Source organism: Penicillium atrosanguineum, assembly GCF_028827265.1.
Source record: "Penicillium atrosanguineum strain IBT 20685 chromosome Unknown utg000003l_segment0_segment0, whole genome shotgun sequence".
Classification (NCBI taxonomy): domain Eukaryota; kingdom Fungi; phylum Ascomycota; class Eurotiomycetes; order Eurotiales; family Aspergillaceae; genus Penicillium; species Penicillium atrosanguineum.
This window is the reverse complement of record NW_026623135.1, coordinates 1,112,308-1,139,917: the sequence shown is the minus strand read 5'-3', so window position 1 is coordinate 1,139,917 and position 27,610 is coordinate 1,112,308. Positions and strand designations below refer to the sequence as shown.

General features: G+C 51.0%; 12 protein-coding genes across 12 annotated transcripts; 7 read left to right on the top strand and 5 right to left on the bottom strand.

Moving 5' to 3' along the window:
- Window positions 1-501: 501 nt before the first annotated feature.
- N7443_003844 (uncharacterized protein) lies at window positions 502-1,911 on the bottom strand (the record flags this gene model as incomplete). Its single annotated transcript, XM_056883900.1, has 1 exon — window positions 502-1,911. One exon carries the CDS (start codon window positions 1,909-1,911, stop codon window positions 502-504), a length of 1,410 nt encoding a protein of 469 aa, XP_056742178.1.
- A 1,138-nt stretch (window positions 1,912-3,049) lies between these two features.
- Window positions 3,050-4,240, bottom strand: N7443_003843 (IMPACT family protein; the record flags this gene model as incomplete). The annotated part of the gene is made up of 1 exon (XM_056883899.1): window positions 3,050-4,240. The coding sequence occupies one exon, from the start codon at window positions 4,238-4,240 to the stop codon at window positions 3,050-3,052; it is 1,191 nt and encodes a 396-aa protein (XP_056742177.1).
- Window positions 4,241-4,329: 89 nt separating this feature from the next.
- Window positions 4,330-4,845, bottom strand: N7443_003842 (uncharacterized protein; the record flags this gene model as incomplete). The annotated part of the gene is made up of 1 exon (XM_056883898.1): window positions 4,330-4,845. One exon carries the CDS (start codon window positions 4,843-4,845, stop codon window positions 4,330-4,332), a length of 516 nt encoding a protein of 171 aa, XP_056742176.1.
- Window positions 4,846-4,874: 29 nt separating this feature from the next.
- Window positions 4,875-6,050, bottom strand: N7443_003841 (uncharacterized protein; the record flags this gene model as incomplete). The annotated part of the gene is made up of 2 exons (XM_056883897.1): window positions 4,875-5,397; window positions 5,449-6,050. The coding sequence occupies 2 exons, from the start codon at window positions 6,048-6,050 to the stop codon at window positions 4,875-4,877; spliced, it is 1,125 nt and encodes a 374-aa protein (XP_056742175.1).
- A 1,368-nt stretch (window positions 6,051-7,418) lies between these two features.
- N7443_003840 (LCCL domain-containing protein) lies at window positions 7,419-9,558 on the top strand (the record flags this gene model as incomplete). Its single annotated transcript, XM_056883896.1, has 2 exons — window positions 7,419-7,891; window positions 7,944-9,558. The coding sequence occupies 2 exons, from the start codon at window positions 7,419-7,421 to the stop codon at window positions 9,556-9,558; spliced, it is 2,088 nt and encodes a 695-aa protein (XP_056742174.1).
- Window positions 9,559-9,956: 398 nt separating this feature from the next.
- On the top strand, window positions 9,957-12,637 carry N7443_003839 (uncharacterized protein; the record flags this gene model as incomplete). Its single annotated transcript, XM_056883895.1, has 7 exons — window positions 9,957-10,013; window positions 10,161-10,282; window positions 10,377-10,900; window positions 10,961-11,259; window positions 11,312-11,743; window positions 11,797-12,050; window positions 12,103-12,637. The coding sequence occupies 7 exons, from the start codon at window positions 9,957-9,959 to the stop codon at window positions 12,635-12,637; spliced, it is 2,223 nt and encodes a 740-aa protein (XP_056742173.1).
- Window positions 12,638-14,208: 1,571 nt separating this feature from the next.
- On the top strand, window positions 14,209-15,908 carry N7443_003838 (putative choline transport protein Ctr; the record flags this gene model as incomplete). Its single annotated transcript, XM_056883894.1, has 3 exons — window positions 14,209-14,720; window positions 14,776-15,713; window positions 15,769-15,908. The coding sequence occupies 3 exons, from the start codon at window positions 14,209-14,211 to the stop codon at window positions 15,906-15,908; spliced, it is 1,590 nt and encodes a 529-aa protein (XP_056742172.1).
- Window positions 15,909-16,556: 648 nt separating this feature from the next.
- N7443_003837 (putative lysophospholipase) lies at window positions 16,557-18,334 on the top strand (the record flags this gene model as incomplete). The annotated part of the gene is made up of 3 exons (XM_056883893.1): window positions 16,557-17,535; window positions 17,599-17,963; window positions 18,029-18,334. 3 exons carry the CDS (start codon window positions 16,557-16,559, stop codon window positions 18,332-18,334), a joined length of 1,650 nt encoding a protein of 549 aa, XP_056742171.1.
- Window positions 18,335-19,840: 1,506 nt separating this feature from the next.
- N7443_003836 (NmrA family NAD(P)-binding protein) lies at window positions 19,841-21,014 on the top strand (the record flags this gene model as incomplete). Its single annotated transcript, XM_056883892.1, has 2 exons — window positions 19,841-20,484; window positions 20,600-21,014. 2 exons carry the CDS (start codon window positions 19,841-19,843, stop codon window positions 21,012-21,014), a joined length of 1,059 nt encoding a protein of 352 aa, XP_056742170.1.
- Window positions 21,015-22,605: 1,591 nt separating this feature from the next.
- On the top strand, window positions 22,606-23,923 carry N7443_003835 (histone chaperone napB; the record flags this gene model as incomplete). Its single annotated transcript, XM_056883891.1, has 3 exons — window positions 22,606-22,723; window positions 22,892-23,737; window positions 23,793-23,923. The coding sequence occupies 3 exons, from the start codon at window positions 22,606-22,608 to the stop codon at window positions 23,921-23,923; spliced, it is 1,095 nt and encodes a 364-aa protein (XP_056742169.1).
- Window positions 23,924-24,194: 271 nt separating this feature from the next.
- Window positions 24,195-24,915, bottom strand: N7443_003834 (SNARE domain protein; the record flags this gene model as incomplete). The annotated part of the gene is made up of 2 exons (XM_056883890.1): window positions 24,195-24,816; window positions 24,881-24,915. The coding sequence occupies 2 exons, from the start codon at window positions 24,913-24,915 to the stop codon at window positions 24,195-24,197; spliced, it is 657 nt and encodes a 218-aa protein (XP_056742168.1).
- Window positions 24,916-25,281: 366 nt separating this feature from the next.
- N7443_003833 (uncharacterized protein) lies at window positions 25,282-27,225 on the top strand (the record flags this gene model as incomplete). The annotated part of the gene is made up of 1 exon (XM_056883889.1): window positions 25,282-27,225. One exon carries the CDS (start codon window positions 25,282-25,284, stop codon window positions 27,223-27,225), a length of 1,944 nt encoding a protein of 647 aa, XP_056742167.1.
- Between the last annotated feature and the right edge of the window lie 385 nt (window positions 27,226-27,610).

Here is a 27,610-nt window from a genome sequence, read left to right as displayed (position 1 = left end):
CAACTAAACTCGTACGAGGGTCTCATGATCCTTTGATCTCTGACAATATATTGAACCAGGTCTGAGAAATTGCGCAGTTCCTCAAATGGGTTCTTCGTGGCCCCAACGTAGTATCGTCTTCAAATTGCATTGGAAGGGTTGCTTTTGGTGTCGACTGCCAAGATGATAGGTCCAATGTGGCTGGAACACTCTGAGGTGAAGACCCCGTTGTTTCACGGCATGAACCATCCGGATACCCAGGGATGCCCGCTGAAAGAAATTTTACTGGGAACGATTTTTCTCCTGTCAGTCAAGCCTACTATCATTTGCACATATGCCATCGTCTACCATCTCTCCTCTCGGATTCAAACACACCCATTCCAGTTCATTGCAGAAATACCAATGCTCAAACATCTAACAAAGAAAGGAAGTTATATTGACATATTTCAACACACCCCTTTCGGTTGCCAAAACCACCCGTCATTCGCAAGCAGACCAACTCAACAAGACCCTCCCTTGGCCTTAGGTTGACGAAGAAAGAGCACTCTCACAAAGACTAAACTTATCCGTGACATCTTCATTCAGCTTCGCGATGTCATTAGTGAAAATAGCAACCGCCCTGATAGCCGGCTCACCCCCATCCGTATCAGCATTCACACAATTCCACTCTCCACTCTCCCAAATAGTCATGTTGCCCGACATGAGCGAAGACCGGTACTGTGCCTGCTGCGCCTTGTTCATCGCATCAATCGCAAAAAGACTATCCGTATCCTCGCCCGGCATGGCAGCCATCCGGAAAAGAACACCCTCGTTGCCCATCTCCACATGCTCCTCGACCTCACATTCCATAAACTCGTCCATGATCATATAGTTGTCCGTGCGACGCGTCAGCTTGTGCTTTTCCCCGAATTCGTAATCCGGAGGCGTCGAGTAGATATTGTGGATGATGTCCGCCGAGGAAAGATCGCGCTTGATACTTGGGTCCGGCAGAGTCTTGGAGTACCACAGTCTAAGGCAGACTTCAGTATCACAGTCCTCATTCCGCTCCATAATGAGCTGCGGTAACTGGCTCTCGAGCATCCGGCGTGTCATGTGTCCCTCCAGCAGGGGGTTGTAGTCTTTATTTCCAAAGGCCATTTCGTTCATCGTTTCCAAACTCGATTCTTCGCGGTTGATGATTTCTTCGAGACCAGATTGGAGCGCTTTGATTGCTTCTTCGGCTTTTTCTTCTAGTGCGCGGAGCTCGGCGATGGACAAGGTGCCTTCGTTGCCTTCTAGGACATCCTCCAGGGATATGGAGTCGGCTTCCGCTTTGATGAAGGCGTCTTCGGCTTTGAGGGTCTGCTCCATCAGTTTCTCTGCTTCCTCCACTTTTGGCTTTAGGGCTGTGTTGCTCTTGGCCAGTTTTTTGTACGCGTTGTAGCTAGGCTGCCAGGTATCTCTCCAACTGCGTTTTCTCATCTCCTGCTTATCCTTCCACCGCTCGTAGGACTGTGTAGTCTTTTCGTGTTCCAGGCGTCGGGAAGAGGCATCCACGTCTTGGTTACTTAGCGCTACGCTATTAGATAGCTGCTGCATCTCATTGGCCGTGCGGATTGCATCGCGCTTGATAATGTCGTAGAAGACGTAGCCGAAGTACGTCATAGATGCGGAGAGCACGATGGACAAGTGGACGTAGCATGCTATTTCATGGAGATACCGACATGTGGCAAGGGCAGAGGCTCCTATAGCTGTCAGGGGTGCGGCGAGCATCTGGGCTGCGTTTGCTCGGGCTCCCAGAGCGTTGGATCGACCATCGACGAAGAGATCAAGGTCACCCGGGGCTCGGATTTCTAGGGCAGTCGATAAATAGTCGATTGAGGGGTCTGCTTTGGCAGCATAGAGGAATGAAAGTAAGAGAAGAAGAAGAGGAGTAAATCTGTGAAATTGCATGGTGGCGGAAGCAAGTGCTACTTCCCAAGAAGTGGGAAATCTTGCTGTAGTAAAGCCTTCTCAAGTAGCGAATGGGCCAGAGACCTGAACTTAAATCAAATCCTCTACGAGGGGCATTGCAATCCATAATCAAGATCTTACGGCCCCCTGATTTTGTCGTCAGTGAGCCGAATGTTGAGGATTCTCCCGAACAATGTCAAGTCGCCCTAACCCCTTGCGGTGAGTTGAAACCTAGGAACCTTTCTATCTAGTTGATGATCTGAAGGATGAATCCTTTGATGAGTGTTTGGGCCCACATGGATGTAGCCAAAGTATGTACTCATGGTTTTGCTGACAGGAGGGCGTGTTTCATCTTGAATAGCGTTGTAAAGTTGACCAATTTGTAGGTAGTCTCTCTATTGATGTCTTGACTGCGAGATTATCCATTGATAGATTATGGACTGGTGTCTGATGAACTTCAGACTCTTCTTGATCGCATTACTTGGATCGGGATTGCTCTCAACATTCACCTGCGCACTTTCATAAGAGGACAAACATGGAAGGATGGTGCGAAGCTCGACTTACGCTAGGAAATAGATCTATCCGAAGGTTATGAGCCACTTCGGGCCAAGGCTATGGGCACAGTCAGCCTGAAGGACATCGTGAACAAGCTTATCATACTACTTAGATGTATGGGGGAAGTACACAATTCCCTGCATCTGCAGACCTCGATTGAGGCGAATGAAGTATGTAGCGTGTTTAAACGCGTGGGGGCCGCCCCAATCCTTCGGGAACTACGATTATGGCCGAAGATAGGTTTCTTCCATTGCTTCTTATTGTTTCGAATTTATTTTGATGATCTCGGGGGCTTGAAATATCCGATAGATCATTTCTAATGTCTATGCGCCAACTGTGGCCGATCGCCTTCATGTAGCTAGGTTGTTCGCCATAGTGCCACAGTTGAAAAATTGATTTCAACATGGTGTGCTGGCTCGTGGTTTTGCCGACAAAGCGCTGGCGCCAGGTTAGAGCCTTGCACTCGGCGGTGAAATGAATAGGATAGAGCAGCAAGTTATTTCTCCGTTCAGTGATTTTTTCAACTTTTACGGAGTTGAACGACCAATAAGATAGAGTATCGAAGGGAATTGAGCAGGCCAGTTCATTTCTTCCCTTTCTTCTTACCCTTCTCAGGGGCAGTTGTGCTCTGCTTTTTGTCAAAACCACCCTTGACTAAAGCGTCACGCCCGGCATCATTGATGAGCCGGAACCGTGCAGGGCCCAGATGGATACCCCCGAACCACCTTGAGACGACAACCAACACATTCCATACATCCATTAATTGCATCACGTGTAGTAAGCGGCCCCCAGCAGCGGTCTCGCCATCGTCGTCGTAATCCTGAACCACTGTCTCCGCTGCGTCAGGATCAGAGTTAGACCCGCCGTCTTTCTTTTGTTTGATGCGCCAGGCACTGATGTTATGTGTCGCCACAGCGACTTTCTTATCCGTAGCCGTCAAATGATCTAAATAGGCTTGTGCTTGTGCTAAGCTGGTGACCTGCACCGCTCGGGCTAGGAAGGTCGATTTCTTTTCTGAAATGACGTCGGAAAGGATCCATTCGGGGGGATTATCGAGTCCAAATGCATCACGAAGTGAAAGAGCAGCAAATTTCTCTCCTGATATTGTGGGCTCGTCGGCTTTGCTTGAGGTTTGCCCTGTGGCACTTTGCTCGGCTTGCCCGGCTTCATCGCTATCTTTATTTCCACCGATATTCAGCTCGGGGAATACCTCCACAGCTTCACTGATCACATCAAAAAGACAGACGGCACCAGCCTGCCACGTCCGTTGTACAATGTCTTCCAACACATCGACAGCAATCTTTCCTTCCCCGCGCGCGGCAGTCGACGCAGTCCCGAGCACCGTAGGTCGTGTTTCTGGGTATGTGACGCCAAATCCAAGCCGAAAAGATAAATGTGGTTGACCAGGGATCTGAAGTGTCACTGTTGTTTGCGCATTGTCGTTTGAGGTACCGGAGGAGCCCAAGTCGAGTGTGTTGTTAGAGTGACCGGCGGCCGGCTGGGTCACCGTGACGGTATCGGGCTCGTATATGGCATTGATGGCTTCAATTTCCTCGGCAAGGTCTTGGTTTTGTAGCTCGTCCAGCTGCGACATTGTTCGGGCAGGGCCCCGCGAGGTGAAGAATGCGACTTCTCGCGCCGCGGAGAACTTGACTTTCCCCACATGGTTATCTTCAGGCAGCAAGGCATCAACCTCTTTTTGTCTCTCGCTTTGAACCATAAACATTGTACTATCCAAAGAGTTATTTATCTCGCAGAATTGCGAATCTAGCATTAGGGGAAGATCTTGTCAATTTGAAATAATAAAGGAATATGTATATACTCTTTGACACCAAACTGTGTATCCCATCCCATCTACTGATGTTAATAACCAGATCCCAAGAAATTAGCCCCATATCTCGGTTTTGAACTATGCATCGCCATAACCGCATTATCATCATCATCTTCAAGCCCATCCAAATCCTTTCGCTGCCAAAACGCTCTAAAGCCCTCCATTAGCCTACGAGTGAAGGGCACCACATCCTCCGCATCCATAGGCGCAAAGGCAATGCGGAAGTACTTGTGAGCGTCCGCAGCAGACTTCTCAGTTGCGGCAAACATACTACCAGGTCCGAGCAGACACAGGTGTGGCTTCTTGGTGAGGTGAACCCAGAACGCGTGGGAAAGCCTCTCAGAGCTGTACTGAGATCGCAGGGGGTGCTTATCAAAGAGAACTTCAATCCAGACAAACATACCAGCCTTGGGCCAGACAAAGTCAAACATATGGACTCGATCCACGACTTCCCAGTCATCAACATGGTTGCTCGTGGGCTGAGAGACTTCGGATTCCTGGGAGAGAAGATATTTGTGTTCTTCGAGGATATCGCACATAGCGACCATGCGTCTTTCGTAGCCTCCGCGTAGGCCTTCTAGCCAACGCACCCAGCCGTCCATGTGCCAGCCTTGGCCGTCTTCTTTTTGGAGACGCGGGCTCCGTTGGGGCCGTCTTGCTTTCCCATGATCATTTCGGCAACCAGTGCTTGGACAAAGCCTGATGGTTGTTGGGTTGAGGTCTCAGTAATTCGAGTGATTCGCTCGATGACAGCCGGCTGTGCGGTCATCCAACCAAGACGACTACCCGGGGCGACAGTTTTGGAGAAAGTGTCTAGTCTCACTACACGGCCCTCGGTATCTATGGATAGATACGAGGGAACCAATGAATCCAAGAACTCATAGCCCGAGGACCTGCCGTTTTCATTGTAGTTCCGAACGCCAGGACCGGGTTCATGAGATGAGCCACGATGACGAGCTTCTTTCTCATATGCCGAGGGGAATTGCAAATTCCAGTATGGTTCATCCTCGACAATGATCACGTCATACTTCTGGCAGAGAGCGTAGATTTCCTTCCTACGCTCAACTGATAGCGTACCACCAGTAGGATTTTGACCAATGCTGAACATAGATTAGCATGCGACCAAATCCAGAGCCGTTCATAATACTCACGTCACGGTATACATTAAATGTGGCCGGCGACCGCGCCGGAAATCCCAATTCTCTAGCACGTCGGCCAAGCCACCCTTCCCGGAAGCACACATACCCTGTCCGTCCATTGCGACACTAATCACATTCAAACCCCGCGGTTTGACGGTCTGGATAGCGTTCATGTAAGCGAACTCTTCGCACAGGATACCTTCCCGCTGCTGGATCCAGTCACGACCGGGATTCCAGACATTGGTAAAGAGGTCGACAGCCTTGGATAAGCCATCAGTGTTTCCGCAAGTAAGCACAACCTCGGGTCCTCCGGTGTAGGGGACGTTCGGATGAAGATGGTCCCGGGTGAACTGTCGCAGAAACGAGAGCAAAGCAGGGTAACCCTCGGCGGTACCGTATTGAAGGGCGGTTGTCAAATCGATGCGGAGTCGAGGGTCGGTGATTTCGCTTTGTTTAGGGACGACGACTCGGTCTGGGATGGCATCCTTGTCGCTGGTGGGCTGCAGTCGCTGCGGGCGGGCGACCGTGGCTTCGAGGGTATCGTAGGGGAAGTATGAGGCGTGTGGTAAACCTGAGAGGCAGAGAGGGAGAAGGATTAGTAGGGTGGCTTGCATTGAAGATTAAATGAAATTCTTACCGCCAGCGAAATTGGCCAGGCCTGGAATTAAGAAGTATTTGTAGAATTGTTTGACGCTGCTCGGCAGACGATTAGTCGCAGTGTAGCTGTAGAGATGCGATAGGTCGGCGGGCGGAGTAACGGCTGTCATGTTGATGATCGCTGCACGTTCTCAACGGTCTTGCAGATATGCTTCAGGAGGAAGTCTGAATGAGGCAAAAGTTCAGTCCCACTGCATTCAGGAAATTAAGAGACGGGGATTTTATGTCTAATCTCTACTGATCCACCCCCGCACAGTCCTTCCTAGAAAATGTTGGTTCCAACGCGTGCTTGATAAGCATCGGGAGCACCCCAGTGGCCGTGTCCTCCGGTTCATCCGGTCGGGACTGTTCAGGATTGGAGAGGAGATAAGGATTGTTTAGTACCTATGAGCGGCATCTAGACTATCAAGAGAGCCTGGGGTCATTGATACCCCGCTACTGAATGTCTCGATGCTCAACATGCTCAGGGCGATGACGGACTCTGGGGGGGAATAACACTCAAGGAAAGGACCCACGAAAGCTTATCATCGATCAGAGTAGCTTTCGATACCTAACACGGTCAGCATATCTTGAAGACGAGTTGTATTTGTTCTATCTAGATTGTTTATTGGTCTCGACTTCTCCCGTTACAAATACCTCCAGATGTCTATATATGTATCCACCTGCGCGAGGACAGTTCACGTGCTCGGATGAACGCCTTCCATACTCTCTTGAGCTTCTTTCGCCATGTCTTCTGGAACTTTTTCTTAGAGATTCTGGTAAATTTCTAGTGAAGTATGTCTAACTAATATGGCTAACTTAGCACGACAAGCAGAAAGTGCCCACCACTCAAGCCAGGGCCCTTGCGGGGAAGCAATATCGCACTATCCTGCACTAGGGTGAACCTGGAAAGGCCTTGACTCGGATAAGATTTTGAGCCCCTGGACGTCTCCAATGAAGGCACTGGATATGAATGCTGTAAGAATGCCCCTGTGGCCTCTTGCGACGAAAAGCGTCGCCACTGGCCGCAGGAGGCCCTGTGATTGGTTGCCTGACGGTCAGAGTCTGTTCTGCCTCTCCAGTCTCAACTTGTCTTATTCACTGTCGACAATATCTTCATCCACTCCCTTATACCCCTCTATACCCCCCGAGAGGCTGCCTTACGTGCTTGCATCCCGATTAATTAGGGACAGGGTGTTCCTGGTGATCATCCTAGTGAACCTACTGGGGAAATCCCCACTCTAAGCTTAGCGTTGCCGACCGCTCCGACACCGACATCATACCCTGCCGTTCGTTTCGTCGCCTCACGACTTTCGAGGTCATCTCTTTCCCTTGAACCCTCAGCCATGTTTGGAGAGGGTCGCGAGGAGGCAGCTCGCCTCTACGTTCCCCCACTACTCGAGGATGACGACGACGAGCGCATTGTCAATCCCGACACTTCCGAAGATCTCCCGCCGCCCGATGTTGAAGCGGGTGGAAGCGCCCTGCCCGTCTGGCTGCAGGAGTCATCCAAGTCCTTTCGCTGGAGCTGGGTACCACTGCCTTTGAGAAAAGCCGGCCGCGCGACCGCGCACTGGATCAAGGGTCCCAATCCTCCCCATATGCTTTTGTTGAAACCGCTCTTCCCTCGCATACAGGAACTGCCGGTCCAGTACCTAGACCGCTTTTTTCCTAAGCGCAAGCACAAGATCTCACTTCTCATTCTGCTATATGCATCCTGGTTCCTACCCTGGTTCCTGGTACTTGTGCACTCGCGCTCCTCCGGCTACATCGAAGGCTACGGTCAGCTACAGACACTTTCATGTGGAACCAATCTTTGGTTCGTACAAACAGAGCGCGTACTATAATACAATCGGCTAATCTTGATCTAGGGAACTCGATAACGGATGTGGCCTCAATGGCAACGGATGCCGTCCCTTTTCTTCCTCGACCGTCGCTTTTAGGTGCCCTGCGAACTGTATCGACGAGAAGCTCCTAGAGCCTCATGTTGTTGGGAACCGAACATTCAATTACCAGGGTCTTGTGATTGGAGGCCCGCAACCCCATTCGTCTGAGCCCGCTATCTATCGCGCCGACAGTTTTGTTTGTCAGGCAGCGATTCATGCCGGTGCCATCTCCAACAATGGTGGTTGCGGCGTTGTGAAGCTCGAAGGCGCGGCGCATTCATTTCCGTCGGTCAAGCAGAATGGCATCCAGTCTGAGGCTTTCCCGTCCACTTTCCCCAAGGCCTTCAGTTTCATTCAGTCGCTCTCGTCGCAGGCTAACTGCCCAGCTGATCCGCGCTGGTCGCTCCTGGGCGTAACCGCAGCCGCTGTCGGGCTCCTTTGGCTGTTCTGCACCTCCCCGCCTGTTTTGTTCTTCAGTACATTCTTCATGGTATTCTGCCACACTGGACTGGTCGCAGACCCGCCATCATATCCTTACCTGAGCGACCTCGTTTCCACTCTATTGTCTCGACTGCTCCCCGCATCGTTCGTGGTCTATGTGCTCTTCAAGTTCTGCGCGAACCCGCTTCTTCAACCCATCTCATCGCCAATCTATCAGTTCTCGAAGTTGTTCCTGTTCCTCCCACCGCTTTTCATTGGAGCTTTGAACAACTATACTTTTGCGCGATTGATCCCCCTCCAGCGCCTGACGCCCATGGACATTCAGCAGCAGCCTGGCGCGAAGTTGGCGCTCGCCATTGTCATCCCAACCGTGCTCACGATTGTTCTTACCCAAGCATGGCAGATCCGCCAGGGTGGATTGCTTCCTCGCTACCTCAAGATCTATTGCACCATGCTTCTGTTCATCTTGATTCTGGCCCCGCTCCCTGGTCTACGACTGCGCATCCATCATTACATTCTGGCGATCCTGCTTATGCCAGGAACTGCTTTCCCCACGCGCCCTTCATTGATCTACCAAGGACTGCTCCTTGGCCTATTTATCAACGGTGTTGCTCGGTGGGGCTTTGCTTCCATTATCGAGACCCCCGCTGCCCTGGGAGAGCTAGCGCCGGGCCGTAGTGGAAGTAGCGGATGGTGGGGTGCTTCATATCCAAACATCACCGATTCCTCCGTGGAGATTTCGCTACCCGGTTCAGGATCGAAGGAGACTCATCACGGCAATGGTAATATCACTTTTACCCTCTGGGAACACGAGCGCATGACAAAACTTGCCGTGGATGGTGTTTCGGTCTTGCTCAACGATGTGGAGCGCTGGCGTGGCTATTTGGATGAGGATAAGCTAGGTGAATTCACTTGGCACCGCCGTGGCCATGAGGGCTTGGAGCTACCTCATGACGAGCCTCTCCTTGATCGTCGGGACCTTCTGGAGACTACATTCGATACTCAATCAGTCCTACTGATCGATAGTAATCCTTCGGATGAACCTGAGGATCTCTTCTTCCGATTTGCATTCTTGCGGGGCTCCGAGGCTGGCCGGTACGGACCCGCTGCAGTCTGGCGCAGTGATGGATCATGGAAATCGCCATCCCGTTCGAAATAGCTTGGCTATGGCTTACCTATGCATTGTATTTTGTGATCTCTGTTTCCCTTTCTCTCTCTTTCTGCTGGATAGAATATTATACACTGGTGGGATTTGTGTGCTGGACGCGCTCTGCCTACATTTAAGTCATCGCGCGTGCTGGACAAAACTCTCTGATGACGCGATATGCCGAATGAAGATCTCACGAATGTTGATACTGCTTTCAAGTTCAATTTAACCGACGCCTCTAGTCGTAGCTCTATTTTTCACCCGCAGGCTACAGGCCACGTGATCCCACCAAGGCAGCACCGGATCCGTTTCGTAGATTGGAGGCAACTGTACAGCCCTTCGTAACCCTAGCGGTACAACCATTGGAACTCTTAGGACCCCGACCGGAATCATACGCCAATTCCCCAGTCATGGAACCCGAGGGCTCCGACCGTAGTGAGGGGTCCAGTGCTTTGGCCCGACGTGCAGTATGTACTCCACTTCTACGTCCAGTGGACCGAGTCATTCCGCGATCACTTACCATGACTTACAATGTGTTTAGTGCGACCAGTGCCGCTCTCGAAAAGTATATTCTCTCTCGTCCGCTTAGACTGGTTTTATTAACGCTTACACAGATCCGGTGCGATAAACGCACGCCATGTTCCAATTGCCGCAGCGCGAACATTGCGTGTCGCTCCATTGGCGAAGGCCAAAGACCGCACGAGCCGAGGCGCCGTGTGTTAATTTCAAGCCAGTAGTATGTAATTCTAATACCTGCACTTTTCAACCTGGCTACTTGGCATGCCTAAGGTGGCACGGTTGGGAATATCTTGGTTGACTCGATTATACAGTGAGAAAAAGATTGACATGATCGAAGATCGTCTTGGGGGTATTGAACAAGCTCTTCGGCAGCTGGTGGTCTCATCTAATTCCAATGGTTCCTCCGCGATCAAAGTGCAGTCATCATCTCAGTCGTCGCCTCAAAGCAATGTTCGAAGACAGTCCCCAGCTACAGCGCAAGAGCACGAAGGTACGAAAGGGCCCGGGTATACGTCTAACGCAGCTATCGAGCAACATGACCCAGGGGTGGACTTTGAGGGTAGTTCTTCCCTGGTTACTCACTCAGTCTATGCGAGGGAGTTTCTCGAATCTGCAGTCTCTCACAGCACACCTGAGCTGTTTTCCAGCCCAAAGATCAGCGAGGCATTATCGTCCCTGAAGCAAATCGTTGAGATGCAAGACAAATGGCGCGGCAAGAATACCCGAAGAGGGCAATTCCCTAGCCAGAGCGACCGGCAAGGTGCCCGCTGCGATATCCGCGATTTGGAGATGCCGCCTCTGCCCATGGTTCTGGATGTCTTGAAGATCGTCAAAGGTATGACATGATGTCTTTCCAATCTGGTACCCCTAGCTTTAGTCTCACCAAAATATGTAGAAACGCCCCCAGCTTCCTTTGGTGGCTACATACCGTTCTTTACGGTCGACTACTTCATCGATAGATGTCGAGAAGTTTATTTCTGCACTGATGATTACTCGGACGCAACCTTTATTACAGCAAATGCTGGGCTCTACAACGTCTTCGCCGAGCTCGGATTTCTTGAGAAGGATTTTGATGAAAAGGAAAAGTATCAGCACTATTTAAGACTTTGCAAGTTCAATTTGGAGGCAGCATTAGCGAATTTGAATATACTGATGCCCGCAAATTTCGATTCTATTGTCGCTCTGACGGTTGGAGTAAGTTTTTGCTATGGATTTATTATAATCGTTTTAACACATATCGGTACAGGCAATGCATGGGATCGAGATCTCAAAGCCCTCGGTCAGCTGGACACTTGCTTCTATGGCGATTCAAATGTGTCAGACATTGGGATATCACCGTCTTTCATCCATGGAACAAGATTCGCAAGATGTGCAGGAGAAAAAGCAGACTATATTCTGGTCCGTGTTTACCATCCTCAATTTTCTCTCCTTGCGCCTTGGTCGGGCTTCGCCGGTCCCAGACTATGACATCGGAGTGCCATCTCCACTCGATATCTGTACGGGCAAAGATGTATGGAGCACCGTTTGCGCTCTGTGGACCAAGCAATCCCTGATCGAGGGCAAGGTATACGCTCTACTATACAGCCCCGCGGCATTGAATCAACCCGAGCATGAGCGAGTGGCTCATGCCCGTCACCTAGCTACCGAATTGCAGGAGAGCGTATTGGAGCCATTTGAGGTATGTCGCGACCACTCACGATTATTGAAGGCAGTTTTAACTTATTTCATTAGCAAATCATGGCCTCTAATCTAATCTCAAATATGAACGCCGTGGATTTCATTTATCTCCGCTCCGACAAGGTCAGCCGCTTGGCAATTCTGACTTTGATTTACCGCGCCATCCCCGCATCGCCCGAGTCAGGCTCGTCTACCAACTTCATACCCGAGTGTATTGAAATGGCACGCGCATCCCTGGAGCACCACCAGACGTGTGTGAGTGAGTTACAAGAGGCAAGCGAGATGATCAGATGCTCTTACATGCATTGGTGAGTACCTGGTCACATACCCATGCCTTCTAAACCTAATAGCAAATAACAGGGCAATCTTCTTCTCTCCCTTCGTCCCATTCATCGTCATATTTTGCAACGTTATCGCAACATCGGATAGCGAGGATTTAACTCGGCTGGAAGACTTCATCGCTTCCCTCCGCCCTCTTTGCGCATTCTCTCAATCGATCGATCGACTGCATAACCTCACCTCCGTCCTCGGTACCGTCGCCCGTCTCTACGTAGAAGCCAAAAGCCGAAGCCAAGCAGGTGAAGATCAGACACTCGCTTCTGTTGGACAAGAGTTCGATGTCTATCTCAGTGCGCTAGGCCTCGCGCCCGGAAATTCCATGCCAAATGCTCAGGGATATTATCAGACAGATGTCCCGTCTATGTCAACTAGCTTCCCGCAATCCTCTTCGCAGGCTTTTGGATTCCCTGCTCCCGTGGCTCCTTCACAGAACCAGGATGTGTCTGCGGCAGAGATGTCACAGGCTGCGCAGTTGAGCAATTGGTACTCGGGGAATCAGTACATGATGGACTTGCTGGAGGAGGATGTGTTCAAGTTCAATCCGAATGGGTTATAGAAGATCGGCCAACGATTCGAGCATGGACCTGAAAGGAAGGACTCTCCCATCCTCCTCATTGTAGATATTGGACTATGACAAAGTAGAAAATACTTCACTCATTTCAAGAAAGAATAGATCGAGAAATCGAGACAATTAGTAGAAATAAATGACAACATAAAAGGCATAGAATCCTCTCGACAATCCCGATAAGTACCTGCCCAGCAGGCGCAAGATCATCACAAATATCGACCGCGGGGCAACGGACACTCTCCGGCTTCTCTCGGTGAACTCTACATGAAGCCTTACTCCAAAGAGAAGGTATTTTACTATGTTGCCCGCTGGGGCGCTAGGCCGACGCAACTTATCTCATGCGGAAGATGAGAAGGCCATCGCGTGCTATCATAGGGCTGGTGGCTTGCAGATCCCAATTGTAGTGTTGCTACCAGATTATAAAATGGTGATTACGGACTGGGAATCGTTTCTGCGCGAGAGAATGGATCTCGGTCTTGACGGAATCGGTACCAGAGATTCTTGCTTTCATCTTCGACATGTGAAGTCATTGAGTGGGTGTTTTGGAGCCCATATTTGGATGTTGGTCGTGAAAAATCAGAGTTCCACTCTGCACTGTTCAAGGGACTCGCAAACGTTGCCGATTTTTCAGCCCACGTTGGCAGGAGACACAGTCACAGGATGCACAGAGGTGCTAATATTCTTTGAATAAAATTAATTCTATGTTTTCAGAAGAAGCAGAGTTATGAAAACCAGCAGAGAAACCCGAACTCAACCGGCCTTCCCGCACTATGACGTTTGAGGCACAAAATAACGCACTTTTTCAACGGCACCGACACACGCCAAGTGGAGGCAACTCTTCTGCCCCTTCTTAGTACGTGGAACGAGTCGTGTACCAAAGGATCATACGCGAGGCCAGAATCGAGTGGTTTCCGAAAGTAAAAAAGGTGCCTGATCAATCAACTGCGGCATGGCGTCCGATAGAAAGACCTGACCCGCCCAGTGACGGTACTCAATCCCGAACATCCACCGCGCGGTATGAGCCCCATGTGCGATATTGCCGGTCCTGGTGCCTGCTAGATTGGAAATGTGTTAGTCAATGGGTAGCGGAGTGGAGATGGTTTTAGGGAGAACAGGTCGATGATCAGTTGTAGTTGGCGGCTTATTTTATATCTAAACCCAACTCTCTTCGAGAATTCAATCGAACCGCCTTTGACAATCGCATTTCTCTTGACACACCTGGGGTGCACCGAGCTGACTGGAATCTCGATACTCATTCGCTTATGTTGATAATTCGAAACACAAAGAGTGAAACCAATTATACAGATCGCCTTCTGTAACTCATTGTTGCTTGTATCGTGTTTGGAGCCGTTCATTCTTCGACCCCTTTGCAGCAATCTACCTTCCCAAGCGATATACTCGACTCCCACTGCTCCTCGACAAGCCAGCAGCAGCATCTTTATAGACCCGCAGCGCCAATCCTACGTTGATCATTCGATTCCCATGCAACAAGCAGCCTAAGCGATTTATACCGTGTTTTCTAGTGCTATAATATAAAACTCTGTGCCGAATCCCCTATCATGCACCATTCCAACAACAAAGGAAGTTTTGACCTCGAAAAAACAGCCAGCGCCAAACCGGCTTCGAGCGATGGCTCCGGCTCCGGCATTGTTGATTCTGATGCCACCAAATTGGCCGAGATGGGTTACACCCAGGACTTGAACCGCAATTTCTCCATCCTTTCGTTGGTCGGGATTGCGTTCTGCATGTCCAACTCGTGGTTTGGTATCTCTGCCTCTATGATTACTGGTATTAGCTCCGGTGGCACACCGCTGATCATCTACGGTCTGTTGTGGATTACTTTAATTTCACTTGGTGTGGGATCTTCACTCGCTGAGCTTGCTAGTGCTATGCCCAATGCCGGTGGTCAATACTTCTGGGCCCATGAGCTGGCGCCGCGGAAGTATGCCCGCTTTGCCTCTTACCTAACCGGGTGGCTTGGCTACGCAGGTGCCATCTTTGCGTGTTCCAGTGTCGTTCTCGGTCTGGGAGAGGGTGTAGTGGGCATGTGGCAGCTGGGTCACCCCGAATTGTACGAATCCAGTCCTCCCTCAACTTGTTTGTAATGCTAATGCAATTTACTTCAGCGAGGTCAAGCCGTGGCACGTTGTCGTGGCTTACCAGCTGATCAATTTCTTCTGCTTTCTGTTCAACTGCGTCGGTAAATTGTTGCCCGCGGTTGCGAAGGCTACCCTTTATATCTCCCTGGTTTCCTACTTGATTATCCTGGTTACCGTCCCAGCCTGCGCCAATCCTCGTGCCAGCGCAGAGTTTGTCTTTGGTCACTTCTCTAACACAACGGGCTGGAAGTCAGATGGCATGGCGTTTATTGTCGGGTTGATCAACCCGAACTGGATCTTTGCTTGTTTGGACTCTGCTACTCATCTTGCTGAGGAGGTTCCGGCTCCCGAGAAGAACATTCCGATCGCCATTATGGCTACCGTGGGCATTGGCTTTGTGACTTCGTGGACCTACTGTATTCCGATGTTCTTCGGCATCCAAGATCTTTCGAGTCTGATCAACTCTCCCACCGGAGTCCCAATTTTGGCTCTATACTACCAGGCTCTGGAGAACAAGGCTGGCGCCATTGTGTTGGAGACTCTTCTAATTGTTACCGGTATGGGCTGCCAGATCGCCTGCCACACCTGGCAATCTCGTCTGGCTTGGGCCTTCGCTCGTGACGGTGGCCTTTCTGGTCACCAGTGGCTGGCCAAGGTGAACAAGACTCTTGACGTGCCGCTCGTTGCCCACTCGGTGAGCTGCTTCATCGTCGGTCTTCTGGGTCTCCTCTACCTCGGCTCTTCCACTGCATTCAACAGCATGATGACAGCCTGCATCTCTCTTCTCTACATGTCCTATTCGATCCCTGTTCTTTGTCTTTGGTACAAGGGACGCGACAATATCCAGCATGGTCCATTCTGGCTGGGTAAGCTCGGTCTGGCTGCCAACATTCTGACCATCCTCTGGACAATCTTTTCGCTCGTGATGTACTCGTTCCCGGCGAACATGCCCATGACTACAAGCAGTAAGTCGTCTATATCTCCTAATTCAAAACGAGAAAGAAAACTGACGTGGTCTAGACATGAACTATGTTTCTGCCGTCTACGGTGTCGTTGTCTTCATCATCGCCATTGACTGGTTTGCTCGCGGACGCCATTCTTTCAAAAGTGCTGAGTATTCCGAGACTAAGATTGAAGTGTTGGATGACTCTTTGCAGTAGATGGGTTTCAAAAACAAAAAGAAAAAAAAAAAAAAAAAAAAACGTGGATACTGGCCATTCTACCGTAGTTATTGTTATCGCAAAGTGCATTGCATTGGTGTTAAAAGAGCATAGAATACCCCCATACAGATGATCAGGTCAATCTTATTTTCTATCTATCCGCTACTCCTTTACTACACGAATCCGGAATTGTCGGAGAGAACAAGTCGGAGAAGACAGACGACTCCGCTGAGTGGAGCCGCGTTTTAAAGTTAAGCCAACCGGTGAAAATCCTTCTCCAATAAAATGTCCGTACGTAATACGCTGGTCCTTTTGGAGTCCCGTTCGGCCAAAAGAATCAATCACGATCTGCCTCGAGGGATTTCTATTTTCGAGGCCGAGAAAAATTCTACTTGCGCATGCTTGTTTGACTAAAGGTTTTACGCGAGAGAACGAGAAAATTTCTCATCCAACGTCATCCCCCCGCAATCCGCCGAGTCGACGATCTCGGTCCTTACTGAGGGGGCAGGTTATCGCGTTGATCCAGGTAGCCGCCAAAGTCTGGGGAATTGAGCTTGCTTCTAATCTCGACCGTCGGATTCAACGTCGGGATCTGGTTTCAGCCCTTGCAACAGCAGACAGCAGTGATTCGCCAGTTCGAACATCATAATGGGCGCTGAAGAGGTGTCGATCCCCGTCGTGGGTGCGAGGCTGGAGGAGAATGTCCTGGAATCCAGGGTGCTGATCATCATGACCGGAGGCACGATTTGCATGCAGCCGTCTCCAGCCGGGTTCGTGCCTGCCAGGGGATTCCAGGATAAGTGCATGGCACGAGTGCCGTGCTTCAACGATGGCTCGCCGTCATTCCACATGGACGTGGTGACAAATGCCGCAGGAGATGTGAAGGGTCATCCCAGTCTGCGCACTCCGATCACCGCCTACGGAAAGCAGGTGCGGTATACCGTCTTCGAGTTCGAAGAGCTTCTGGACAGCAGCTCGATCGACGCCAAGGGCTGGACGCAGATTGCGCAGACCATTTTCCAGAACTACACGCTTTACGACGGCTTCGTGGTTCTTCACGGTACCGACAGTCTGGCGTACTCCTGCTCAGCCTTGAGTTTCATGCTCCAGAACCTCGGCAAGCCTGTCGTGCTCACAGGGTCCCAGGCACCCATGCTCGAACTCCAAAATGACGCAACTGACAACCTGCTCGGATCGCTTGTAGTGGCGGGTCACTTCATGATCCCCGAAGTGTGCCTGTACTTTAATAACAAGCTTTTCCGTGGGAACCGGTCCACCAAGGTGGCGGCGAGCGACTTCGCGGCCTTTGATGCCCCGAACTGTCCACCATTGGCAATCACGACTTCGATGCGCACGAATGTCAACTGGAATATGGTGCACAGGCCCACCAGTTTGGAGCACTTCCGGATCCAAACGAATCTTGACACGACCCATGTCGCGTGCCTTCGTATTTTCCCGGGTATTAAGCCCGAGATGGTCGACGCTGTTCTGAGACTGGACGGTCTCCGTGGCCTCATTTTGGAGACATTTGGAGCTGGAAACGCTCCGTCTGGTCAAGATAACGCCATGATCAATGTATTGGCCAACGCCATCAAGAGAGGCATTGTGATTGTCAATGTAACTCAATGTAACTCGATTGGCCCCCGCGAACTTAAAAATGATATTCGCTAACAGGGGCCTTCTACTATAGGTCTAACCGGAAGTGTCAGTCCAGTCTATGCCCCCGGCATGAGTCTGTCTCGGGCAGGCGTTGTTGCTGGTCTCGACATGACTACCGAAGGTGCACTGACAAAGCTGGCGTATTTACTCGCGCTTCCTGGTGCTACACCAGACACAGTTTCAAGGGAGATGTCCGTCTCGCTTCGCGGGGAGCTTACCGAGTCTTCTCTTCCGATGTTCCGACACCCCGACGGAGCCCTTCCCGGTCGCGTACAGACCCTCACGGCAATGGGCTACGCCATCGCGCATGGAGACCTAGAGCGGGTCAAAACCATCATGAAGACTGAACACCACTGGCTGCTGAATGACGCCGACTATTCGGGGAACACACCAATCGTAAGCGAATCTTGTTGCACATTTTACGCCAAATCTGATGCTGACTACGCCCCTTCGTCTTCTAGCACTTGGCAGCTACCTCCCCTGCCATCGCGACCCTCCACTACCTGCTGTTGCAGGGTGGTTCCGTTCACCTTCGTAACCGCAATGGCCGTACCCCGCTGTTCCTTGCGGCTAATGCCGGGCTTTCAGAGCACGTGCGCCTTCTACGCAAGTCGGGTGCTCACCTGCATTCGGATGAGCGACCGGCAGCAGAATTACTGGCTCGTCGACGGCCCGGGGTCTGGGGACTGGCGGGCATTGACCCCGGCGAAAATACTCATGAGCTAGAAGATGAGCGGGGACGGACGCTGGCCGGCTCTGCACCATGAAGAACAACTCACATGCCGACTATAGGGTATCACAGTCACATCATCGCACGGTAGTACAAAAAGCCATACGCGCAACGATCACGCCAGAACAACATAGAACCATTGGGTCCAAGTGCTTCCGCGGAGATCGGGCCTTACCGTTGGGGGGTCAAAGGCCACCAAGTGGGGAACAGGTGGTAGGGCCTCACAGTACTTTTATTTTTTTTTTATTTTTTTATTTTTTAAATTTCTATCCTAGGGGTTGACTTTTAGACTTAGACTTAGATTCGGATGATCATCCTAAGATGCTATAGAGTGCTATATCAGGTAGTTTAGTGTGGGAATTTATCAGATAGATGGATCTATGATCATTCTGCTCCACCGTGGAATAGGCCGATCTTGCCTTCGGTCGGTGCCGCTGAAAATTCGGCGCCCCTCCTGCAGCAGGGGGAGATGTCCGATAGAATTTGCGGGGTTAGCACGTCTGCGAGTAGCTAGCTAGGTACATCATCCGAACACACAGCTCGATAGCGCCTTGGACCTGCCATAGGATTTAGTACCTGATCCCTGGTACCTTGCGAGGCGGAATCGCTATCTCCTTCTGTATACAACTGCCCTTCTGGGACGGACCCATGCGTTGTCTGTCCAGGTGATCTCCTAGTAATATAATTAGTCCATGTGTGCCAATTGGAGCCAAAGGAACCCACATCCTAGTACCACGTGAGACCGCCCCTGGCAGGTTGTTGGACGAACTCATTCTGCGCCATTTAACTGCGCCATCTGGAACAGCGACAACCAGCCGGGCGAGCACGGCTTAGCATTAGCTTAACTGACACCGCCTGCCTTCCTAAAGAGGATCTGAAATGATTCTAGCACCATCAGAATGATGTCAAAAAAAACCAACGGAGCCCGAGCCTGGGTCCCGATGCGTGGCCGGTTTAGGATCTTCCCGTCCAACTGCTGGAGCCGACTGCGTGCCGATTTACGTAAAGAAAAAGGAGGACAGCCTAGTCTAGACTCTATGGTGTCATAGGGGCAGGAAACGAGGAACTTATAACTCATGGGATTATAGTGAAGACCAGAGCGGTAGAGCCCCTACAAGGTAACACCGTCTACTGTATGGGCGCGTCGTATAGATAACCCTATATTCCTCTTTATCTTATCCTCCTCCGCCTTTGGGTTTCGGAACCAAAAAAAACCAGGTCAACCCACCAAGGGTGAAATCTCTTTCGCAGATCCTCTTCGCCCGTGATGACTGTTTCCATCGCATAATTACCTCAAAGTCTTGGTGGAGCTGGATCACCCCCCCGCCGTCTGATCGCGATTCTTGTTACATACAACTTTTGCTCCCCTCCCAAGGTACCCCACTATCGCAGCCCTCACCTCCATTTTTCTCGCCAAGGCCTTTTACTCCGGATTTTCTTTTTATCTCGCCCTTTTCCCTTTTTTCTTGTCTTTCGGATCCACTTTATACCCAACCTTTTTCTTCTTTACCCTATCTCCAACTTGGCTGCGAGCCTGTCCCGAATGACACAACCGCAGAAGACGATTGCCGTGGTGAACGCGGCCGGGCGACAGGCCGCCTCGCTGATCAGAGTCGCGTCCGCCGTGGGCTATTCCGTGCGCGCGCAAATCCATTCTCTCAAGGGCCTTGTCGCCGATGAATTACAGGCCTTGCCCAATGTCACGCTCCTGCAGGGCCCGCTGCTCGGCAATACCCGACTGATGGACGAGCTCTTCAAGGGCGCCTCTTTCGCTTTCATCAACACCACCTCCCAGGCCGGCGACGAGGTTGCTATCGGCCGCGCTTTGGCAGACGCCGCCAAACGTGCCGGTTCCATCACCCATTACATCTACAGCAGTATGCCGGATCATTCCGTCCACGGCCCTTGGCCTGCCGTCCCGCAGTGGGCGCCCAAGTTTACCGTCGAGAACTACGTGCGCCAGCTGTCTCTCCCGTCGACTTTCGTCTACGCCGGTATCTACAACAACAACTTCACCAGCCTTCCCTATCCGCTCTTCCAGATGGAACTCATGCCCGACGGCAGCTTCGAGTGGCACGCGCCCTTTGACGCGGAGACCCCGCTCCCTTGGCTTGACGCCGAGCACGACGTGGGACCAGCACTGCTGCAAATCTTTAAAGACGGCCCAAAGAAGTGGCACGGTCATCGGTGAGTTCCGGAACATTTCCAGATCTACCAGGATCCCCCCTTCCCGAGCTCCTCCGAGGAAGGAAATCAAAGAAAATAGAAAATGGAACAAAAGTACTAACCGCTCAATCTCTAGGATCGCGCTCACCTTCGAAACCCTCTCACCCAACCAAGTGTGCGCCGCCTTCGAGCGCGCTCTGGGCCGCCCCTGTAACTACGTGCGCGTGCCTCGGATCGAAATCAAAGTCAACATCCCGCCGGGATACAGGGAACAGCTGGAGATGCTCGAGGTCCTGTTTGGCGAGTTCAACGCACCCTATTTCCCACAGCCCGAATTCTCGCAGCCGGCAGCCGGCTCGCCCAAGGGTCTGGGCCCGGCCGGTGGAAAGGGCGCCGGCGCCGGTATGATGCAGGGGCCAGGCGGTGTCGTGTCGCTGCGAGTGACGGACGAATCCCGGCATCTGTGGCAGGGCTGGCGCGACATGGAGGAATATGCTCGCGAGGTGTTCCCCGTGGAAGAAGAGGCGAACGGACTGGACTGGATGCTATGAGCACTCGTCCTTTGCACTTACACTCTTTGTTCTCGCGCGTGTCTAGGCGTCGCTGATGATTATCGGCGCCTGTTCTTCTTTACGACTGTTCGATCCCCGGCAGACGTGCATGGTGATGATGCCTGTGCATGTTGAACCTGCCTTGTTTTGTTTTTTGCTCTAATCATTGCATCATTGGCGAATGGGCATAGGAATTATATGGGATATGACTGTTTTTTGTTTTCTTTCTTTGTTACTGTTCTTAATCGGAACGATGTTTGGAACCAGGCATTGGGGGACGCGTTCTGTCTCTCTCTCTCTCTCTCTCTCTCTCTCTCTCTCTCTCTCTTTCTGACCATAAAAAGTTATTTGTTGCTTCCAGACCATCCTCTTTGATAGCCAGGACAGGGTCATCCCAAAATTCTACATCGAATGAGATAATCACGATTTTCCTTGCTTGCTTTGATCTGACCTTTTTCCATTCCTGGCATGCAGATGTCCTTTTGACTCACCATTTTTTAACAGCAAAACTGCAGCTTGCAGCACATTGCATCAAAGCCCAAGAAATAGCAGCGAGTAGGAATAATTCGCAGCATCACTATCCACCAATGACCGCAAAAGCCAGACCGCTCCTTTATCGCAATCGCCGGCCCAATGAAGAGCACGAACTAAATAGAAAAGGCGCAAAGATTGAGATAACCACTTGAAAGGAATGTGTAATTGGAGATCTTGACAGATCGGAGCATAGAGGTGCAGTTGGAATAAAGTGAATTGATCACTTTCCTCTAGTTCCCCGCCCTAAGGCTAAGGCGCAAATCGGAAAAAGCAATGAAGGCTCGGCTATCCCAATCACATTAAATTGGCCCGGGCTGCTGACTACGATTCCAGGGTTGTTGCAAGGCGAAGTCTGAACTTTTGGTGAATTGGGCCATTGACGAATCGCGAGCGGAGATTTAATCACATTGCTAGGTCACGATCTGGATCCGGATATACTTCCTTGTTCCGTAGGAATCATCAAAGAAACATTGAACGAGGGAATATTGCTTTTTCTCAAAGAGGGGCAGTCCTGAGCCATATCCTAGCAAACTCGGAGAGTAATTTAAGAGCTAAAAATATATGGACTACAATGGAACGTCATGATGCAATTGTCAATGAAAAATTGGAAAAGAAGCCGCACGAAATTTCCTCCGACACCTCAGGCCGTACCACCCCCCCCACTATCCAATCCATCCCGTTGCTGGGTGCACCGCCTGCGGGTACTTTAGTGTACACAAAGTGACTTAGCCCACCACTATTATTTCCCGCAAACGGAAGTACCTGACTGTATCTCCGAGTAGGTCTAAGCTCTCCAAGGTTTTTTTTTTGATGCGCGCATCGACAGCTGCTGATCGGCCACTGAATTTTTTTTTCTTAGCTCCCCTCTCTGACCTTCCACTTCTTTCCCTCTTCCATCTCTCTCCCTTATACCCCCCTTGATTCCCCTACTGTCAAGTCTTCTTGATTGTTTTTTGATTCATTTCACATTACGAGCTCCGAGCTTTCTTACTTCTTTATACCCCCCACCAATACCCAATACCCAATACCCAATACCACCCCCCATATCCTCATCACAATGTCTGCCGAAGACCAGTCTCTCCTCGAGCGTGTCGAGATCCCCTCCATCCCCAAGGAGGCTGCTCAGAAGATCTCCCACCTGCAGGAGCAGTTTATTCGCGCTGAAGTCGAGCAGCGTAAGTTACCCCAATCCATTTGTTTCGCGCGATGGCGGCACCGGTCAGAGAATTTTTTTTTTCTTGTGAGCGGGTGTCCGTGCAGTATTTTCATGTGACTTCTCCAGTCAGCATGATGATGCGATTGCTCTGTTCTATTTACAAAGATCAATGCTAATTCTGCCCCAGTCCGCAAGTCGGTTCCTCTCTTGAACCCCCTCTTCGAGAAGCGCAATGAGATCATCTCCTCTCCCGAGATCCAGAACGACTTCTGGATCCGCGTGTTTGCCAGTGCCCCTGCTGAGATTGACGAGTACATTCTGCCCACCGATGCTGCTGTTATCGGCTCCAGCCTCAAGAACATGAAGGTTGAGCGCTTCGAGGTTGATGCTCAGGGCAACGGCGAGCCCCGCAGCTTGCGCTTCACCTTTGACTTCCACACTAGCGAGGAGGAGAACCCCTTCTTCACCAACTCTCAGCTCGTTAAGGAGTTCTACTGGCGCAAGCAGAGCATCAAGACCTCCAGCGGCAAGGTCCGCACCTGGGAGGGTCTTGTTTCTGAGCCCGTCCGCATCAACTGGAAGAAGGATATGGATCTCACCAAAGGTCTGCTCAATGCCGCCTGTGACCTCGCTGAGGCCGAGAAGAAGAAGAAGGGTGGCGATCGCACCAAGCTCCCTGAGTACGAGGCTCTCGTCAAGAAGCTCGAGATTGCTGAGGCTGAGGCCATGAACGATGACGAGGATGACGAGGACGATGAGGAGGGCATTGAGAGCCCTGCCGGCACCAGCTTCTTCGCCTTCTTCGGTTACCGTGGCCGTGATGTCTCTGCTGAGCAGAACAAGGAGGCTTGCAAGCTCGACGACGAGCGCTATGCCAAGATCCTCAAGGGCGAGCAGGTTGATGACGAGGATGAGGATGATGAGGATGATGAGCTCATTGACGACCTCGAGGACGCCGAGATCTTCCCCGATGGCGAGGAGCTTGCCATCGCCATTGCCGAGGACCTCTGGACTGATGCCATGAAGTATTACGGTACGTGACCGATAACAGTAACCTTAACGAGAAATTGAACTGACTTTGAACACAGTGGAATCGTATGAGATGGGCGACGACCTCGATGACCTCGACGTCAGCGAGATTGACGCCGACGAGATGGATGAGGATGATGACAACGAGGGCGATGAGGCTTCGCGCCCGCGCAAGAAGGCCCGCAACTAAATATCTCTGAAATGCCCGCTATGAAACGCCATGCCTCGTGACGCTGGTGTCTTCCGGCGTCCTTAATGATGTATTATCAAAGGACGATAACGAGTATTAATAATAGGACGAGCGCAAAGATTAGCGCCGCTATGCAAAAGGAGGACCATGTATCTAACGGAGAAAAAAAAGTTAGCCTTTTGAAATTTATGATTCCCATATCCAGATACCACTGTGCCCAGTCGTAGTTCCAGCCGCGGATCCAGCCGTGGATCCAGACGTAGAAAGAAGCTCACTCACCCTCATTCGCACGCACAACATGTCGAATGCGCGCCATGCCGTTGGTCAATTTCCCACCCACACGGTCTGCCAACGTATCAACCTCATCAATCATAATCGCCTGATCCTCCAACTCGCGCCCCATATCATTAGCCTGCTGCCTCAAGTTCCCCACTGTATGGAAAACACCATCTAGCTGCTCATCCTGCTCATGCATGAGCTCCGTCTGCCGCTGCTGCTCCATAGAAGCATAGTAATCTTCTCCACCCCGGCCCTCCTCCTCATCGAGCGCAGCATCGAACTCCGTAGGATTAGGCAGATCCGGTCCCGGCGCATGAGAAATTGCAGCCTGAAGCTCTTCACGCATCTTCTCAACTTCAGCACCGACATCGTCTACAAGTTTGCGCCGCCGTTGCACCTCTTCCAGCTCCAGACCGAAGCGGTATGGATCTTGTTCGATGGCGCGGACGCTCTCGACAAGATCATCTAGGTCGGCGCTGAGCTCGGATATTGTGCTTTCGAGCTCCGAGCGCGATTGATTCAGCTCTGGGTTTGACGGGTTCTTGGTGAGGGAGCGGATGCGGAGATATGAGGAGAAGAGGGGACGGCTGGATTGTAGTGTTGACAGGACGTCCCTATTCAGTTGGTTAGTTTATTTGTTGGGAGGCGGATCGGGACGGGTGAAGGGGGATGACTTACGCCTGGACTTGGAGGAATGGGTCTGCGTGCTCCATGGCTGCGGTGTATTATGGTTGTCCAAGGTGAATGGTGGTTGCGCTGAGACGGGGAAGCTGCCAGCTCGCCGGCAATCACGTGTTCAAGGGGACAGAGTCGAGGAACTTGTGATGTCATTTCACTCCAATCTTGCAAGGAGATGATTTCGTGTTCTTTCATTTGATATTATGGTCACCACAGAGTCCAAATTTGCAAAAATTTGAACATTTATTTTATTCAATGGCTGATGTTTGCAGTTCAAGCCGATTTCATACTCCAACTTGGAGATGACTCAGCGGGTCGCAACGATAAAAAAAAGATAACAATTTCCCCACGATTATCTCGATGGCTTTTTCTGAGGGACAAGACACATCCAATTCTTCGAGATGACTCGCGATCGCCCCCTCCCACTCGCCGAAGAATGGGAGGACGTTGACACCTATGTCAGTGCGCTTCTTTCCTTCGCGAGTGAGAACTTGCTGTTCATGAACCTGTGTGGTGGTGTGCATATCCTCGATTTCCTGACGCGCGAACCCGATATCTATACGGCTTTGCTATCCAAGAGCTGGAGAACATTCTTCGACCAGCACGACGTACACGACATCATCCGTCTACTTCTTCGGGAAGATATCGAGCCTTTGCGACAGGCTGATACGAACGGTGACGCCCAAGACGATGGCCGTACATGGAATGGAGGCGCATTTCCTCCGCAGGACCTTTTAGAATATATCCACAATGTACGCCGGTTGAGTCTCGGTCGAGACTTCACCTCTCCGTTATCAAAATCGACCAAGAGCACCCTGCCAAGACACGTTGCGGTGGGCATGAACAAGAAGAAGGTTCACGAGGTCGAGCATTTTTCAAAATACGTCGCATCCCTATCTGATACTGTCAACGAGCGTCGAGGTGAGCCTGTCTCTCACATCGTGGATTTTGGATCTGGTCAGAATTACCTTGGACGCACGTTAGCAAGCTCGCCCTACCACAAACATATCATCGCCATTGAGCGGAAGCATCAGTATATCAGCGGTGCGCGGGATATGGATGTTCAAGCTAGGTTAGCCAAGAAGGAAGAAACGACTATCTACGTCCAAAATCGCAAGAAGTCATGTACTGATTGTGACGGGAACCCCGAGCTTGCAGCTCCTGAAATTAAGGATAATCCTTCACAAGAGACGGGAGTGCGTCAGTCCTTATCTGAAGATGTTCCACCCCAAGAACTCAATGAGACAATTGAGGATGTTACCGCGTTCAAAATGCTGGGTGAGATCACTCTCGAAGCTGACGAGCTTCTCGGCCCTGTCGCGAAAAACACGCACGTAAGGAAGGAGCAGCCTGAGATCGACACTCGAGGAACTATCAGCTACATTGAGCATGAAATTCAGGACGGTTACCTTGAGCCCATCATCGACCATGTTGTCGACCCTTCTCCTGAAGCCACCAATGGAGAGGTGTCAGAAGATAAACAAGAGACGGTCATCACAGCACAAGCAGACTCGAAGACGCAGGATCCCCGTGTGATGGTTGTATCCCTGCACTCCTGTGGAAACCTCGTTCATCACGGCGTGCGCTCGCTGATCCTCAATCCATCCGTCGTGGCCGTGGCCATGATCGGCTGCTGTTACAATCTACTGACCGAACGTCTCGGTCCCGCGACATACAAACTTCCCATCCTCCGTTCCCTTCATCCACGCTTGACCGAAACTGGATGCGCATACGATCCGCACGGTTTCCCAATGTCCAAGATGTTCGAAGACTATGAGAGCTCCGGCGTAAAGGGAATGAAACTCAATATTACCGCCCGCTCAATGGCTGTCCAGGCGCCATATAACTGGGGCTATGCGGATAGCGAGGGCTTCTTCACCCGCCACTTCTTCCGCGCTCTATACCAGCGCATCCTTGTTGACCGCGATGTTGTACCTAAACCCGGTCTCGTGAAGGATCTGACTGGTGAATCAAAGGGCACAACGCCTGTAATCATCGGATCCTTGCGCAAAGCTGCATTCACATCTTTCAACTCCTATGTCCGCACCGCAACAGTGAAAACCAGTCGTGACCCAGTTCACGGTACAAAGATTCAAGAGCGAGTCGCATCGATGACAGACGAGGAAATCGATGATTACGAGACCAAGTTTCTACAAGGAAGAAAGAACCTCAGTGTCGTATGGAGCTTGATGGCATTCAGCGCACAGGTGGTCGAGGCCATTATCGTTGTTGACCGATGGCAATTCTTGCGCGAGCATGACAATGTCAAGGAATGCTGGGTTGAGCCTGTATTCGACTACAGTTTGAGTCCACGGAACTTGGCTGTTATTGGACTTAAGAAGTGATGATTGGAATTACTGATGTGATATGACTTTCAAACGAACTGCATTTACCAGCCGCTTCGATCAAGCTGCTTTGGAGAGTTATGGCTGGATTGCCAAAAAATACAAATAGAGGAGTGGTGCATTTATCATGGAAATAGAGAATTAGATTTGTACGTTTTGACTGATAGGATGTGTGCTATGTGTAACTAATCGTGCACCTTTTGAAATCGCATTTGGAGTCTTGCAGCTACCTGTTTCTCGTTAGCTGAGGTCAATAAACGAGGCAGTACAAGTATCACCAATTTATCCGCTTAATCACTGTCAAGATCACGATTGTAACTTTGTCTCTCGCTGACATTTCGTGGTGCCCTTGTAGAATCATGTACCATTGAATGATCGTCGACGC